This window comes from Sceloporus undulatus, chromosome 1 (assembly GCF_019175285.1).
Source record: "Sceloporus undulatus isolate JIND9_A2432 ecotype Alabama chromosome 1, SceUnd_v1.1, whole genome shotgun sequence".
NCBI classification, from domain to species: domain Eukaryota; kingdom Metazoa; phylum Chordata; class Lepidosauria; order Squamata; family Phrynosomatidae; genus Sceloporus; species Sceloporus undulatus.
The window spans coordinates 367,048,889-367,066,486 of record NC_056522.1 but is presented as its reverse complement, the minus strand read 5'-3'; the positions used below and the strand labels follow the sequence as shown (position 1 = coordinate 367,066,486).

Sequence of the window (17,598 nt, the reverse complement as noted above, 5' to 3'; positions counted from 1 at the left end):
AATGAAAAGGAGAAGTTGCAGTGAGATAAACAACTCATTTCCCTTGCTTAGTTCAAACCACACAGAATGCAGGAAAAAAACATAGTAAAGAAAGTGTTGATATCACAGCATGATGATGATGATGATGATTTTATTCATTTCTATTCAGTGTTTCTCCTGATAAAGGGACTTGAGGCGGCTAATAGCATGTTTAAAACAAGACAAATTAAAAACAATTCAAAAGCATTAAAATATAAATAAAAGATTTGCTTTAAAGTCACCATACGTCAGAAATTACTTGAAGGCAAACAACAACAACAGTAGTAAATGTTCATAAGCAATTCTCCCTTCACCACTTCTTGTTATAATTCTTGTCAGTGTGTGCTTAACACAGTCCTTCCTTCCTTCCTTCCTTCCTTCCTTCCTTCCTTCCTTCTTATTGGATTTATATTCCCCTCTCTCCCAAAATGGGATTCAAGGTGGTTTACAATAACTTAAAGGGATAAAATTAAAACATTACTGTAATTATAAAAGTTAAAAAACAATGATACTAATATTAAAACATAAAAACAGCATAATTCATGTAAATGTAGTAATAAATGTAAAATGAAAAAGGAATTTTGTTTTTCATTTAGCCTTCTTTTTGTACAGAACTGCTTTTATAATAAAAAAAAGTTTTAAAAAAGCATAGTTCAAAATATTCAAAAGTAAAAAAGAACTATTAAAACATTAAAACACCACATCACACTACATAAGTAAAATTCACCCACTAAAAGACTGCCTAAATAAAAATGTCTTCAGCTGCTGGCAAAAAGAGAGGCGAGAGGGGGCTGACCTGACTTCCCATGGAAGGTGGTACCACAGTCTGGGAGCAGCCACAGAGTTCTCACCAACCATGCCTGCAAAAGTGGTGGGGCTGAGAGAAGGCCCTCCCATGTAGATCTTAACACTTGGGCTGGCTTCCATTGGGAGATATGGGCCTTCATAGTCTGGACCCAAGCCATTTAGGGCTTCAAAGGTCAAAACCAGCACCCTGAATTCTTCCCAGAAATGGACCAGTCACCAGTGCAGCTGTTTCAGTAGGAGAAGCATATGATTCCAAGTCAACAGTCTGGCCATAGCATTTTGGACCCATTGAAATTTCCAGACAGTTTCAAAGGCAGCCCCACATCGAGTGCATTATAATAGTCCAAACAGGTTGTAATCAAGATGTTTATCACTGTAACCAGATCCGACTTCTCAAGGAATGGGTGCAGCTGTAACACTAGTTTTAACTATACAAATGCACTCCTGGCCACTGCTAAAGGTTGAGTATCCAGGCTCAGATCTCAATCCAGGAGCACCCCCAAGCTGTGAATCTGAGATTTCAGGGGGAGTGTAACCCCATTCAACCCTATACCCTGATCGGCCTTTCGAACTGACCGGGGGAACCTCTGTCATCTCTGGATTAAGTTTCAATTTGTTTGTCCTCTTTTAGTCCATTACAGACACTATTTAGTACACAAACAGCTTCCCTAGAGTCAGATGGAAAGGAGAGATAAAGTTGGGTGCCATCAGCATGACAGCCAGAGTGGTGTAGTGGTTTGGGTGTTGGACTAAGACTCTGGAGACCAGCAGTCGAATCCTATCTCAGCCATGGAAACCCAACTAGGTGACCTTGGGCAAGTCACACTATCTTTACACAATACTTCTATTGATGCAGCCTAGGATGGCAGTGGCTTTTTTAGCTCCCACATCACACTGTTGATTCATGTTCAACGTGTGGTGTACTAGAACTCCTAAATCCCTTTCACACATGTTCTCCCATTCTTCCTATGCCATACCACATGCTGTCCTCTTTTCCATACCCATATAGCCTAAAGCATAAGTGGAGAACCACTGGTCCTTGGAATATTCTGGACTATCACTATCGTCATCCTTACTCAGCCTAGCCAACAGTAAGGGACTGGGAGGGCTGTAGTTCAAAACATCCAGAATATCCCCGATCCTAGTCTGAAGAGAGAAAAAGAGGGAATGACACAAGAGGAGACTGAGCAAACAGCTGAAATTACTCTGACCTCAAGTGTGACATTCTATTATTGTTTTCCGATACAGAGAAAGGAACGAGGCCAATTAAAATCGACATGTTTCCTCTAAATCAGCACTGCCCCGTTGATATTTGCTAAGCTTGCTGATCCAGCAGTCTTTAAAAGCACACAGCAAGATGAATAATAAGAGATTTGTCAGTTAATAACCACTATAATTCAAGTATGTCACATAGAAATGTTTTGTTTAGTGAACAATATGCTGTCTAATTACCCTGCTCAATCATTGCAGAACACATCAAGAAGGAAAGAAAGCTTCATTTGAGAGAGGGAGGGAAAAAAAACTTGTACAGTACTTCAAAGAGCGGGAAAACTCTTGCCATGCTTTACTGAAGCCACTTCCTGAATCAGATCCCACCCAAATTGATGGTTGTTAACTGAAGAACTGGGGGAGGAACAAGATATTCTTAAGAGAAACAAAGGAATAGCTTCCACCAATAGCTTCCACCAAGGAGTATCTGAACATGAAGGATGCGGTCACTGGGGAAAGGCCAATGGTTCACCTAACAAACAGTTATCTGATCATCTTTAATCATTTGGTGGGGACATTCATATGTACCCAAGTTGAGTTGACACAGTGCTAATGGCATTTAAAAAAAAAAAGCAAAATGCTATTGGTGATTTATTCAATCTGAAGAGAAACAAGTGGCCTAGGTTTCTGGATGGACGATACAAAGGGAATCCTGTTGTTCTAAGAGCCTACCCCATGTTTCTGGGAATAGCAAACACTGATGCCTATGGTACTTTATTGGAAATTTTATCAACTGGCTAGCTGATAAAGAAGGTGATCCACCTTACATTTATATCTCTTCTAGGCTATTCGTATGAGTCATTGTTTTCAATGTGTAAGGAAGGATGAAATATTAACATTGCCCACAGGGCTGCAATGCATTTAAACGTAGTTATGCAAATATAACAGTAATTCCATAAATTTGATCCTTATTGCTGTTATGACTAGATATGGTTATATTATGACTACATACTTCTATATAGTTCCTTGTTTGTTTTTTCCTCTCTGCAGCTTTCCCTGCCTATAAATATTCTTCAGTCTGTGGCCTAAATAAATCTTATCAGCATCACTGTGGAGCAGTGAACCAAGCAGTGCCATCAGTAAAACCTGATGGTTCACTGGTGGTCTGGGAATATCAGATACTGACTCCAGGCTTGGACAGAAATAAAAGCTTATGAGTTTGCAGAATGCAAACATTACAAGTACTGTATATACTTAACTATACGTCAGCCTCATGCATAAATCAAAGGCAGGTTTTAGAAACAAAATTATGGATTTTGATATGGCTCATGGATAAATTGATGATGATGATGATGATGATGATTTTATTTATAAAATAAAGCTTGGGGGCATGTAACAAAAGATCTAAAGGATGAAGCAAAGAAACACAATGCCTAAGAACTTACAAAATTCCATCAGGCATAACTGTATGCACTTATAATAAAGGTTGGATGAGAGAAGAGAGCACGACCAGTGCTTTTAGGGCAGATTACGCTCTTGTCTGTCACCAGGGATGGTTCCTTTTTTTTGTAAGCGTTAAAGTACCCATGGATAAGCTGACTCAGGTTTTTTGGGTCAATTTTTTGACTAAAACTTCTAGACCTATACATGAGTCTATACAGTAATTTCATTTCTGAGTGGGGGAGCATTTGCAGCTAATAAGAGCTAGCAAAATTAACTTTTAAAAAGCAGATCATTCCCATTATTTACATTTTCCCAAAGGAATCTGTTGTTGTTACTTACTGCCCACTCATTTCTTCTTCCTTCCTTTTGGTTTTTAAAAGAAAATACCTTAGGACTGATAAACAGACTGACACAGAACAAGGATTCCTGTCAAAATGCATGTAACAATGCCCAAAAGCACCTTTTGAAAGTAACTGGAAAAATTAACCTGTTACACCAGTGGAGTAACTTGGTTCATACTCATTGCACTGGTTCTAAAAGAACTTACTTGTACAGTCACTACCAAAAAAAAGATACTGTTTCTTCTAACCCCTTATATTGAGGTTCTTAAAAGAGCAAGCAGCACCACACTTAATGTGCCTGTTACAAACTATTACAATTCCTATTTATCACTACTATGCTTCATATTTATCTCATCGTGGAAGTATACATTTCAAAGACATGAAATTTTAAACTACTCTAAAAACGCCTTTTGAGCTCTCCAGCCCTTGGTGGCTTGGGTCTTCCAAAACTAAGCAGGACAGTACAAGTGTTTCTGATGTGAAAGTATTCAGATGCAAATTGTAGTTGAGAGACATCCAGTATTATCCTAGCGACTTCCTAGAATGTCAAAATATTTACTCTCCTCCAAGCACTTAAAGCAAGAAGAAAGTCAGATTTCATGTGATGGAGGTGTCAAACACTGCTCACCCCTTTGATGACACCACAACATGAATCAATAATGCTAAGAAAGGAAAGTCAGTCTTCATTTGTCACTAGAGGATTTTTAAGGAGATTGATGGAGGTTAGGGAAGGCAGCTACAGAATGCCGCTATAGGCTACTTAGAAAATGGCAAACAAATGGTGGAATCTACTTGTCACAGTAGGGGACTGCTTTTAAAAGCATCATGCATGCAACCATATGGAAAACAGTAGCCCAGAACATGTTGATGTAAGATGGAGGACAATTACAGAGCAAGGATCTGCAAAGATGATGAAGGTGGCTAAACCTCAAAACAGTACCAACATGTTTGATAAAAGATAGGAAGGAACCCCGAAAAAGAAATGTCAAATGCATACACAAATTAGTGGTTTGCCACTAGCAGCATTTTTCTTTTCAAGTGATGCGACCACAGAAATTAGATTGTTAATCGCATGATTCCTGGTTCTACCCATCCTTGCGAACTTTTAAAAACTGTTCCACCCCCCACATGGAGCGTATAAATCAAATGAGGCAAAGGTGGGACCCACAGTTCCTCAGTTTTTGTCCATTCCTGGTGTAAATACCTTGTTATCTACTGGGGTTTGGTTCCAGGACTCCCCATGCATACCAGAATTCGTTAATGCTCATGTCTCATTAAATACAATGAGACAGTATAATCGTCCCGTACACAAAATGGCAAAAATCAAGTGTAGCAAGCTGACTACAAACCAGCCAATCAGAAGCCAGAGGCCCTAAGCCAAGCAGGTGCTGGCTTAGGAATAAAGATGTGTAAATTTACAGTGCTTTATAAATAAAGGTTAATAATAATAATAATAATAATAATAATAATAATAATAATAATTCCATTTGGCAGTTGGGCTGAGTCAGTTGGGGTTAGGATGTTGAGAGATGAGGTTGGATTTTTAAAATCCTGAGGGTTAAAGTGGTAGTTGAGTTGAGGAGAGAGTTAGGGGAAAAGTCTGTTCCAGAGGGGGACTTGGTTATAGTCTAGAGAGAAGGACTTTGAACCAGTTAGAGACTCTAATTGAAAGGAGGATTATAGTAAGCCTGAGAAGCAATACTGTGGTGTTTAAACTTAGGAAAGTAGGCAATAAGGACAAGTGTCAGTGTCCTTAACAGCTGGTCATAGAAATAATCTGTAGCAAGTTGAACTGTGGTAATATAGTAACCAGTAAGAAGTAACATGTGCCTGAACTAACAATTGTTTAGTATCATTTAGTTCAAGAAATATCTGTTCAAACCTTTTGTTAAATAAAATTCCTATTTTGTTTTTTATCCAAAGGCTAGTTTGCCATATATATTTTATCCACGCTACTATATTATATCATACTGGAAACCTGACACATAAGAAAGGGGGTTTGTTACATAAATTTGGTGGCAGCAGGGTGAGACAAGAAAACCCCATAGGACTGCCCTAAGGAGAAGGAGTGTTGTTCGTTATATAAATTGGTGGCAGTGGTGGGATAATAAAAGTCCCAGGCGCCTGCCACAATAGGAAGGAACTTCGTCACACCAAGGTTTGCTTTTTGGAGGAAATTTGTTTTGTTTTTGTTTTTTAAATATTTTCAAGACATGAACTGTTGAATAGGTGGATACAGAATTCATAGACATGGTGTGCTGACTGTAATATAGTTAGACAAGAAGGACCTGTAACAAAAAAGTTACCTGGTAGGATATAAATAAATAAATAAATGCATAATAATAATAAAAAGTTTAAGTGTGGAGTGGTCTCGTTCAGAGTCCCAGACAGCCAACCATTCTCTTTTACAGGATCCTCAGTTCTGTTTCCATCTACCCCTTGTTTTCTATGTATTTGCATGTATACAGATCATAGTCAGCCAGCATTTTAGCCTAAACGATTTTGTCTATGCCAGACCCACTGAATCAATGATAAATCAGTAAGTCAATATTTATGTAACCTCCACTGATTCAGTGAGTCTATTCTACTTGGGACTAACAATATGATTCAGGCCTTGCTCTACACTTAATGCATTGAAGTCCCAAGTGAGATTTAAGAATAGACAAGCTGTTACAACAACTCATTTGTCAAGGAACAGTATTATCACAGAAACCAGCACTTTTATATTTCTGCCCCTAAGAGGGTTCTTGTTGTATTTTTTAATAAGAATATACTAGGAAGAGGACAAGTGAACAAACAAACATTAAGGGACACACCAGGCTATCTGGTGAATTTATTTACAGCACATGTATGTAAATAAGGTCATCACCAAAAGAAAGAGAATGAAATCTAAGTGGATATAAATGTCTGTTTACATATCACTACTTTGTTGTAGCACTGTCAAACTGGACACTCTCCTCTATCCATACCCAACATTCCTTATTTATGTGAGCTGATTTGGTAGCCCATGAAGTGGGAGAAAAATGCAATTAAGTAAATAAAAAAGCTCAATGGTGTAAAACATTCTGTGCCCAATATACAATAAGATATGAATGTAGGTATATATTGTAAGAGCCAGCATGGTGTAGTGGTTTGAACGTTCGACAATCATTCTGGAGACCAGGGTTCGAATCCCCTCAGCCATGGAAATCAACTGAGTGACCTTGGGCAAGTCACATATTTTCATTCCTAGAGTAAGGCAATGGCAACCTCCCTCTGAGCAAATCTTTCCAAGAAAATCCCAAGATTCCCATTCAAGTATCTAATTATTGAGACTGGAACACATTTTAGTAAATGGGAGACCTGAAAGATTACTGGCAGACAATACTTACGTGCCACTGAGAAGTTATTTAAGGGGGATTCTCGCTGGTCCACATCTTGCGGTCGCTCCTTGTAACCAATGAATGTTCCATCATTCTTCAACAGAAAATACCTTGGCCTCCATGTTTTAATATATTCTCCTGAAGGTAGGAAAAGAAACATTTCTTTAAACTATGACTAAATGTGGAATGTTCTAAAGAAATACTCTCTGCAAATAAAAAGCATTAGCCCCTATACTGGAGTGACTATCCATCACAAAAACCTCAAGTGAAGACAGTATAACATGTTCAGCTAAGGTTCAAATATCTGTTGATTTATGAAGCTGAGTGATCTTTGGAACAGTTGTTCTCCCTCAACTAATCTACCTCAAAGGGTTGACAGGGTAAATTTGGAACAATGGGACAGCAAGCTACTTGGATTCAGGAAATACACATCACATAATTTTGGGGACAAAGGAAGAGTATTTGTTGTTGTTATGTGCCATGAAGTTGGCTTTAACATCCAGCAACTCTATGAATGAGAGACCTCCAAGCCTCCATTTATTAGTTACCGGGAATCTAACAGCAAACTATTCATACAAAAGACAGTATCCAGGCCTCCATTACACAGTAGCACACAGACTGACAACTATAGCCTAGTAGATGTTTTTAAACTATAACTCCCATAATCTCTCACCATCTGCTATGTTGGATATGGTAATTATAGGCCAAAAAATGGGAGAAGAAACAATGCGGAGGGCCACAGCTGCCCAGCTTTGCTCTATTGTGACCAGCGATCTCTCTTCAGAATGGTGTTATGATAAACTGATTAAGGTTGAAAACTCAGGAACTGAATCAAAAGATGTAGCAAACTGATTTATTCTTCAATCTGAATGGTTGAATTGTGAGTGTGGCATTTAAATGAGGATTCCTTGTTAATACCATTCTCTTCTGTGGGGGGAAAGTAAAGAACAGCATTTGGGCTGCATCCGCACAGCAGAAATAAACCAGTTTGACATGACTTTAACTGCCATAGCTTTAAAGTTATATAAATCATCTGTTTTCTTACTGTTTAACTGTAAACCCCTTCACTAACAGTACTTACTAAACTTTATGAAACTTCCTGTTTAAGAAAAGAAAAAATTTCAGGGGGGGGGGAACAAACAAACAAAAACTGCTTCAGTGTCTAAGCGGTTTACAACTGTAAGCTAATTGCCCCCAACACGCTGGGTACTCATTTTAGCGACCTTGGAAGGATGCAGGCCTGAGTCAAGCTTGAGCCCCCTTAACTGGGGTTGAACTCGCAACAGAACAGGCACTTAACCACTGCGCCACCAGGGCTCCCCTTGAGCCCTAGAAAACATTCTGTAAAACCTTTCATTTACAGAAGACCCAACAATATGAATGCAACTTGTTAGACACAACTAACTTAAGTCCCAATGATTTCAATGAACCACTCGGAGCACATCTGATTTCAGAAGCTAAGCAGGCTCAGGCTTGGTTAGCACTTGGATGGGAGACCACTGGGGGACAGCAGGGATTTCCAGGTAAGGGTAGAAAATAATCCAGGAGAGCTGCAGCCAGTAAGAGTTGATAACAATGAGCTTAAACAGGCAAACAGTTTGATTCACCATAAGGCAGCTTCTGCTGCTCCTAATGGGTGTCGCCTAGGTAGGATTAATGTTAGGTTTAGCCTAATAACTGTACCAGTCTGTTTTCTGGATGGCGGTAGCTGCCATGAGTGAAATCAACTTCTCCTCACTCCCTTCCTCTCCACCCAAATAAGTCATCTGGGCTTGTCTGGCATGTGCATATAATCAGGTTAGCACAATGTACACAGGAAGCCGACTCAGAGCCTTAGTCCACCTAACTCAGTCTTTTTTACACTGACTGGATTCACCGTTTCTGCAGCATTTGGAAAAGAAGATGCATCTCCTAGTACTACCCAGGGATGAAAGGGACCGAACCTGGGACCTTATGGACACAAATGTTCTCAGTCATGGAGTTACAACCCTTGTAAACTCATAGAAGCAAAGAGTTGGAAGGGACCCTATAGGTCATTAAGTCCAAAACCACACTTAGTGATGGAAATCCAGCTAGAGTATCCTTGGCAGGTACCAGTTCAGCCTCTTTTGGAAAATGTCCATTCCACCCCTCTAAGTAATTGGTTCTATTGCTGATCCTCTCTTACTGTCAAGAAGTTCCTTCTGATGTTCAACTGAAACCTACCTTCCTGTAACTAAAACCCTTCTATTAATCATCAGATTGGATTAGAAAACAATAATGTTAGGAAAGGTGGAGGGAAGGAGAAAGAAAGGAAGACCGCACTAGATAGATTCTATTAGGGAGGTCATGGGTATGAATTTTATAGGACCTAAGCAAAAAGTGGAGGACAGAGAGTCTTGGAAATGTCTCATCCACAGTGTTGCGATGAGTCGGGGATGACTCAGTGGCAGTTGACAACAACAAAAGATTAAAAAAAAACCCACTGGATTATAGGAAAAGAGATTCCATCTAAACATCAGGAAAAACATCTTGACAGTGAGAGTTGTTTGACATTGGAATGCACTGCCTCAGAATTGGTGGAGTCTCTTTCTTTGGAGATCTCTAAGGAGAGGCTGGATTGTCATTTGTTGGGAGTGCTTTGACTGTGTCTTCCTGCATGGCAGGGGATTGGACTGGATGGTCCTTGGAGTCTCTTCCAACGCTATGATTAACACCAACCTGATATTGATCAAAAATTCCAAAAGGAGAGATTACTGTAGCATTTCCTTTAACCTGTGATTTTATGCATAATTTTCATATTGTAGCAAGAAAACATTTCTAAAAAATGATTTTTTGTCACTTAAGGCTTAGCCATTCATAACCGTGTTAATTAACAAACAGCTCTTATAAAATGTTAATGTAACTCTGTTTTTATTTCTTATTCTGCTTGTGATTTAGGTTTTGAATCCTGCATTATTTGCCCAGAATATATTTTAAAATCCTGTATAATCTCTCCCACAATAAACAACAAAAAGAAAAAGAAAACAAAAAGAAGTCACAGCAGATGTCCTACATATTATTTTTCTGCTATTGTCATTTTTCATACTGACAAGTAGAGAGTTTTTTTAACATTAACATTTTGCAGTGCAAGTGTTTTAAAACAATGGTTCGTTTCATTAATTAGCCTGCTGGTTTCTCAAGCTAACAGTTAAATTTAAGCAAGTAAGAGACATGCAAACCTGACCTCTGCAGAGCAACACTGTTCGCTATCTTAAGCATACTTTTTAAAAAGTATGCTTAATGCTGCTTCGTTTATTTATTTCCCCCCCAGCAACAGCAGTTACACCATGGTTCAGATCCAGAGGGGAGGAACTTTGTCCTCATACCACAATCCTTCTATCCCCTAGAAGTTTGCCACTCAAATTGTCTGAGGGAAAAGGATAAAATTCCTTCTCTCTATGTCCTATGCTCCTGGTCTGAACAGTGCATCCTGCCATTGATTTCTCCTATGTAACAGAAGCAATCCACAAGATCTGAAGCCAATGAAATTCAAGTACTGGTTGCAGACTATACCCCAAACCAAAATGAAATGGAAGCAGCACACACCCTTGGCACAAACAAAGGCTCACAAAGACCTGCTTCTTCTATTTGTGAATGAGGAAGTCACGATGATATACCTGAGACTGTCGTACTTTGGCCACTTAATGAGAAGGCATGGATTACTAGAGAAAATAAAGATGCTAGGAAAAGGTAGAAGAAAGAGGGGAAGACCATATGCCAGATGGATGAACTCATTCAGGCTGGCCACTGGCATGGGTTTGCAAGGCCTGAGCAGAGCAGTGGAGGATAGGGAATCTTGGAGGTGTCTCATCCACAGGGTCGCCATGTGTCGGAGTCAACTCAAGGACAGCTAACAACAACAAAAGTACCTGAAGGCAGAGGACCTTTGCATGGATCCCCAGGGCTCTCACTACTCTCAGAAATTAATGGAGCCCAAAAAACGTGTGTAGCTGGGTTCTTCTTTTTATCTAACAATACCATGTTCAGAACAGCTGTAAGTGTACCTATTGGAGAAGCAGCATATTTATAGTTGACCTGCTGGATAACAAAAGTCTTCTAAGATTCCAAGCACATGTGAATATTCTTCTTCCCTGTCTGTACAGGCTACAATACTGGGGTGGGGGTGGGGGTTTTGCAGCCAGGATTATTCTGGCTCCAGAGTTGCTTCCCGTTATCTGAGGCTCTCCGCTGTGACACTGGGCAGCTGTCTGCATGCGTGTCCCATTGTACCACCTGCCCCTGCTTCCACTGGCAAGGGTCACATCAGATCGAGGCATCCAGTGACAATCACATGGCTGGCTGCCTTGTTCTGACCTCACAGTGAGCAACTCTTACTAATGATGGTGGTGGCATCAGTACAGTGGAATGCATTTTAAACAGCCACCATGTGTCACAACAGAGGGCTCCAGAAGATCTGAGGCAGACTGTGAGTTTATTTAACTGACTTAAGGGGGGGTATACCCAGATTTGGTGCTGAACAGTTGTCTAGATTGTTCGTATCAGAACTGGGGCTTGGGCCATGCATTGTCCAAAATTCCTGCAGAGAGGACAGGGGAAGATGTTTTATTTGGCCTGTGCAGACAGAATTTTTCTAATATGTAGCTTCAGTTTTAAATCCAAATGTGTCCTTCCACAAGTGGGAAAAGACAAGGCTGCTTCTCCCCTCCTTTCACCCCATAATAATCTGCTCCAGGGGATTGGGAGGCCCTCCATTATAGATCTGGCGGGTGTGGGTGGTGGGGCGGTGGTGGCAGTGGTGAAGGGAATGAGCATGAGCACATGTATTCTCACATAAGGCTAGGTTCAGCCTTCAATCCACATTAACAGTAAGCAATTTCAATCCTGAAATGCTGGATTCAGCCCTATGTCCCTTCCAGTCCACTTTAATATGGAGATGGCTTTGGAATCATAGAATCATAGAGTTGGAAGAGACCACAAGGGCCATCCAGTCCAACCCCCTGCCATGCAGGAAATCCAAATCAAAGCATCCCCAACAGATGGCCATCTAGCCTCTGCTTAAAGACCTCCAAGGAAGGAGACTCCACTACACTCCGGGGGAGTTTGTTCCACTGTCGAACAGCCCTTACTGTCAGGAAGTTCTTCCTAATGTTCAGGTGGAATCTCTTTTCCTGTAGCTTGCATCCATTGTTCCGGGTCCTAGTCTCTGGAGCAGCAGAAAACAAGCTTGCTCCCTCCTCAATGTGACATCCTTTCACATATTTAAACAGGGCTATCATATCACCTCTTAACCTTCTCTTCTCCAGGCTAAACATCCCCAGCTCCCTGAGTCGTTCCTCATAGGGCAAGGTTTCCAGACCTTTCACCATTTTAGTCGCCCTCCTCTGGACATGCTCCAGTTTCTCAATGTCCTTTTTGAATTGTGGTGCCCAGAACTGGACACAATATTCCAGATGGAGCCTGACCAGAGCAGAATACCATGGCACTATTACTTCTCTTGATCTAGACACTATACTTTTATTGATGCAACCTAGAATTGCATTGGCCTTTTTAGCTGCCGCATCACACTGTTGACTCATGTTCAACTTATGGTCTATTTGGACTCCTAGATCTCTTTCACATGTACTTTCATTCAGCAATGTGTCTCCCATCCTATATCTGTGCATTTCATTTTTCTGCCCTAAGTGCAGTACCTTACATTTCTCTGTGTTGAATTTCATTTTGTTAGCTTTGGCCCAGCTTTCTAGTCTATTCAGATCATTTTGAATGTTGGTCCTGTCCTCTGGAGTATTAACTATTCCTCCTAATTTGGTGTCATCTGCAAATTTGATAAGTGTGCTCCCACTGGTCACTTGTCTCCAGGAGGAAAAAGAGCCATTGTTGAGCACCCTTTGGAAGCATGTAAGTGTAGAACATGTCCTAGAATGTAAAGATTGCCTGGCTTGTCACAGTTCCTTTACCATTTCCCCTGACCTATTCTTATTTCTCCACTGGGCACTCATTGGTCATCTCACTTCCAAAAACAAAATAAAAAACAACAGAATTGAGAAAAGTCAAAATTCTACAAGATTCAAAACACCAGCAAAAGAATAAAGAATTTAAAATGGTAAAACTTCACTAGTAGTAAGTGAAATCAAAGACAATCTGTTAATTTGAAGAATTACCATGAGCCCCTTCAGATGAGAAATCCCATGTACTCTGAAAAGTCCCAGGTTTTGTTCCTCTACAAACTGATTCTATTTTGAAGATCCACATAACATTATCTTCATCTCAAAGTATTTCTTGGGAAATCCCAGCATTTCCAAGGATTTTTCATTAATCCCAGGTCAGTTGAAATTGGGGTGGGCACTGTGTGGGCTGCATGTGGCCCAGTGCTGGTTTTGTGGTTCCCAGATTCCTTAAGGAGTCAAAACTGTTTTTGCTTCAAAATGCCCCAAAACGATCTCTATGAGGCGTGGACAGCATTTCCACCATATCTGGACCCTTCTGGACTCTGCAAGGGTCAAATCAAATTTTTACAAAATGTTTCAAAAACATTTATTTTGCCTCAAAATAGCAATAGTAATAGCATGTATATTTCTATACCGCTTATCAGTGAATTAGTACTTCCTAAGTGGTTTACAACGTGTAAGCCAATTGCTCCCAACAAGCTGGGTACTCATTTTATTGACCTACGAAAGGATGGAAGGCTGAGTGGACCTTGGAGCCATTCTCTAGGAACTCTACAAACTTAGAACAGTTGTGGGTGCAGTATCAGCTTTTAACTGCTGTGCCACCAAAGCTCCTAAAATGACCCAAAATGCCTTCTAGAAACCCAGGAAGGCCTCAAAACATGGTGAGAATGTTCTCATGTCACCTAGAGGGTATTTAGGGGCATTTGGGGACAAAAGTTTATTTTTTGCAGGAACAGATATGCCCCCCAGGGCTCCTGGGAGAAGCTAATGCAGTCCACTAGCCTCCCACAGTATTTCCCAAAATGAAATCTATCTCAACAGAGATCAAGTGAGGGAAAGATGAATGTCTGCACCAAAACAAAACAATCCTAGTAATTATATAGTGTAATATGGATAAAGTATGTTAGCACTTTGACTGTAACTCCTGAATACTAATATTAATATTATGAATAAAGGTGCAAAAAAATTAGGGTGGGGGATCCTTCTGGATTACTCCTTTGAAAACAGAAATTGGGACTCTTTTCCCATGTATAAAATCTGGAGCTTTTTGAACATACAGATGAAGAGCAGGTGTTACTTGAAATTGCTTTCATACAGTCAATATATAACTTTCTTCTTGCTCAATCTGGAGATTTACTAACAACCTGTGAGCTCCATTAGAGAAAAGTGCTGCCATCTCAGCCATCATTTGTATCCCATTCCATGTATTTCTGTGGGTATCTCATTCCATGTATGTCTGCACAAGAACAATGGAGCAGCAGCTGTGAATTCACCAGGGGGCAAATAATTCACACATGGAATAAAACAATTGTCACTAACTTCACATTTCCCTGGGGCAATGTTTATCAGAGACTCTTGTGAGCCACTGGAAAGTGCCCAAAGTTACTTCCTGCCCCAAACCTTTCAATCCCTTTCTGAGAAACTGAGCAAGAAACAATTTCTATCTTTTTATATTCACTAGCAAAATAAGATAGTTTAGGTATTTTTTGAACTGAAGAGATAGAGTCCATTCCTTACATGCCAGAAAGGAAGAACAAAGAGGAATAAGCATATATAAATATATATATATAGCTGCCTTGAATCCCATTGTGGGAGGAAGACAGGATATAAACCCTTGAAATAATAAATAAATAAAACCCTTGAAATAATAAATAAATAAATACACACACACACTAGCCTGGTGTAGTGGTTTAACTATTGGACTAGCAATAGCAATAGTAATAGCATTTACATTTCTATACCGCTTAATAGTGAACTCAGCACAATCTGTGAACTCACAATGTTGTGGCTGCAGTATCGATATTTAATCACTGCACCACGAGAACTAGGACACTGGGAGACCAGGGTTCAAATCCCAGCTCAACCATGGAAACCCACTGGGTGACCATGGGCAAGTCACACTTTTTTGATCTCAGAAGATGGCAATGGCACACACTCCCCCTCGAAGATACTTGGCAAGAAAAACCCATGATAGGCTAGTTTAAGAGCCACCGTAAATCAGAAATGACTTGAAGGCACACAACAACACCAAAATATAAATATACAATATAAAAAGCAGCACGCAGTTTTAGCAGAAAACATACCAATCCCATTCAGTTTCTGGAGTGGAAATTAACTACTGGAACACATACGCTGTGCAATATTTTCCCAGCCATGCCTGCATTCCAAGTGTAAATGTCTATTTTGCTTTCCAAAAGGAGAAACAAAAAGTTTACTTACGCACCCTTCACCCCTAATAAATATCATGTGAATAGAATATGCATGAAAAATAATCTCCCAACTTAATAGCTAGAACTTGTATCACATTTCCACACCTATCTCTCCTCCTCCCACTCCCCACTCCAGCTGTTCTATCATCTTCCAAGAAATGTCTCCCTGGGGAACATGAACTCTGCCCTAGACACACCCCTACAGATGGGTTTCCTTCCTCCCCCCCTTTCCAAAGACCTCCTCTCCCTCTGTGGTTCAGTCTGCCACCCATATTTCCACCTGCTGCAAGTTCATTACCTCATCCTCAGTGCTGACCCTCTTTGCTCCCTTCAACACACAGATCCAGCTGGCTTTGTTGTGTTCACTCAGGTAGGACATTTTTGGTTTTTGGTTATATGCTTTGTCTCAAGCTACAGTTAAAAATCAGAAGAAGACTAAGCATGGGGAGGGCAGCTATGAAGGAACTAGAAAAGACCCTAAAGAGCAAAGCTATACAACAGAACAGCTAAGGTAGTATCGTACAAGCCACTGCATTCCCCATCATCATGTATGGATGCAAGAGCTGGACAGTTAACAGGGCTGATAGGAGGAGAATCAATTCATTTGAGTTGTGGTACAGGAGAAGAGTGCTGAGGATGATGTGGATAGCCAGAAAGAAAGGGTCCTAGAACAAATCAAGCCTGAAATCTTCCTGGAAGCCAAGATGATTAAAGTGAGGCTGTTGTACTTTGTTCATGGCATGAGAAGGCATGCCTCAATGAAAACAACAATAATGCTAGCAAAAGTATTAGTAGTAGAAATAGAGAAAGATCACATGTCAGATGAAAATACATGATCAGGGAGGTCATGGGCTGAGCCTGCCAGACCTAAGCAAAATAGTGGAAGTCAGAGGCTGTGGAGATGTTTCATCCAAAGGGTCGCCATGAGTTGGGATCAACCTGAAGGCAGTTAACAACAACAACAAGGACAGTTACAAAGAAAAAGACATGCTCTCTCCTGTATCATCAAGGAATACATTTTGTTAAGAGGGTTGTGTGATGGGCAAGAGCTTGCTTTGCCAAGAATCCAGAAGGTCACTGCCTGGCAATAAGAGCTGGAGAAATAGTCTAATGTAGTACAAAGAGAGCTTCTTATCTCCTGTAGGCTCAAAACTATGATGTGGGTTTTCCCCAAAAAACAGAACTGGAAAATTTTCCAATCCCCCCTTTTCAATAATGTTATCAGAGTTAGCATATTTGGTTTCAATGTTATATTCAAAAGCATTCTAAGCATTTATGTGTATTTTTAAAAAAAAAATTAAGGAAGCAAATGGCTACATCTAAAAGAACACATATACAGTCACCCCTCCTTTCTCGCAGACTTGAAGTCTGCGATCTTGAATATTTATGGAGGGGCCACCTCCGTTATTATCACTGGGGAGCGCCCCCGTGGTGTGCACCCTGTGCGCATTCGTGGGCACGCATCCCATTTAAACCTATGGGCTTGAATATAGGCGAATCACCATTTTCATGGGGGAGTCCGGAATGGCTCCCCCGAGACAACAGAAGGTCAATTGTACCTTCCTTGTCTAATAATAATAATAATAATAGGTTTTATTTATATACCGCCCAATCACTGGGAATCCGAGCGGTTTACAATAGAGGGGATAACAGACAGTTCCCTGCCCACAGGCTTACAATCTAAAAGACATGACACAAAAGGAGAAGGGAATGGTGAGGGGGGGAGGGAATCAGGTCCAGCATTCTTCTCTCCCTCTGAGGCCTGGACCAAGGCAGATGGACCGGAGGGAGGGCTCTTCTTCTTCAGGCTAGCCCCTGATGGTACTGGGCCAGCCTTCTCTCTCCCCCAGAGGCCGAAAGATGACAGTTAGGGAGGGAGGAGCCTCTATGCATCCGTGACGTCAAGATGGCGCCCCCCGTGTGGACGGGCACTGCCATTTTATACAGACTCAGTCTGTATTAGGGTTGAGGGGCGTCCGGAAGGGATGCCCCTTCTCAACCCTAACACGCCCCTTCTTAACCCTAGCATGCCCCTTCGGCGCGTCTGTAACGTGCC

At 40.7% G+C, this 17,598-nt stretch overlaps 1 protein-coding gene across 1 annotated transcript in view; it reads right to left on the bottom strand.

The window, feature by feature from the left end:
- Positions 1 to 17,598, bottom strand: part of AKT1 (AKT serine/threonine kinase 1) — a 159,513-nt gene that overhangs the window by 48,679 nt on the left and 93,236 nt on the right. The window contains exon 3 of the mRNA XM_042474186.1: positions 7,190 to 7,318. Coding sequence (XP_042330120.1) covers positions 7,190 to 7,318 — 129 coding nt within the window. The remainder of the gene's footprint in view (positions 1 to 7,189; positions 7,319 to 17,598) is intronic.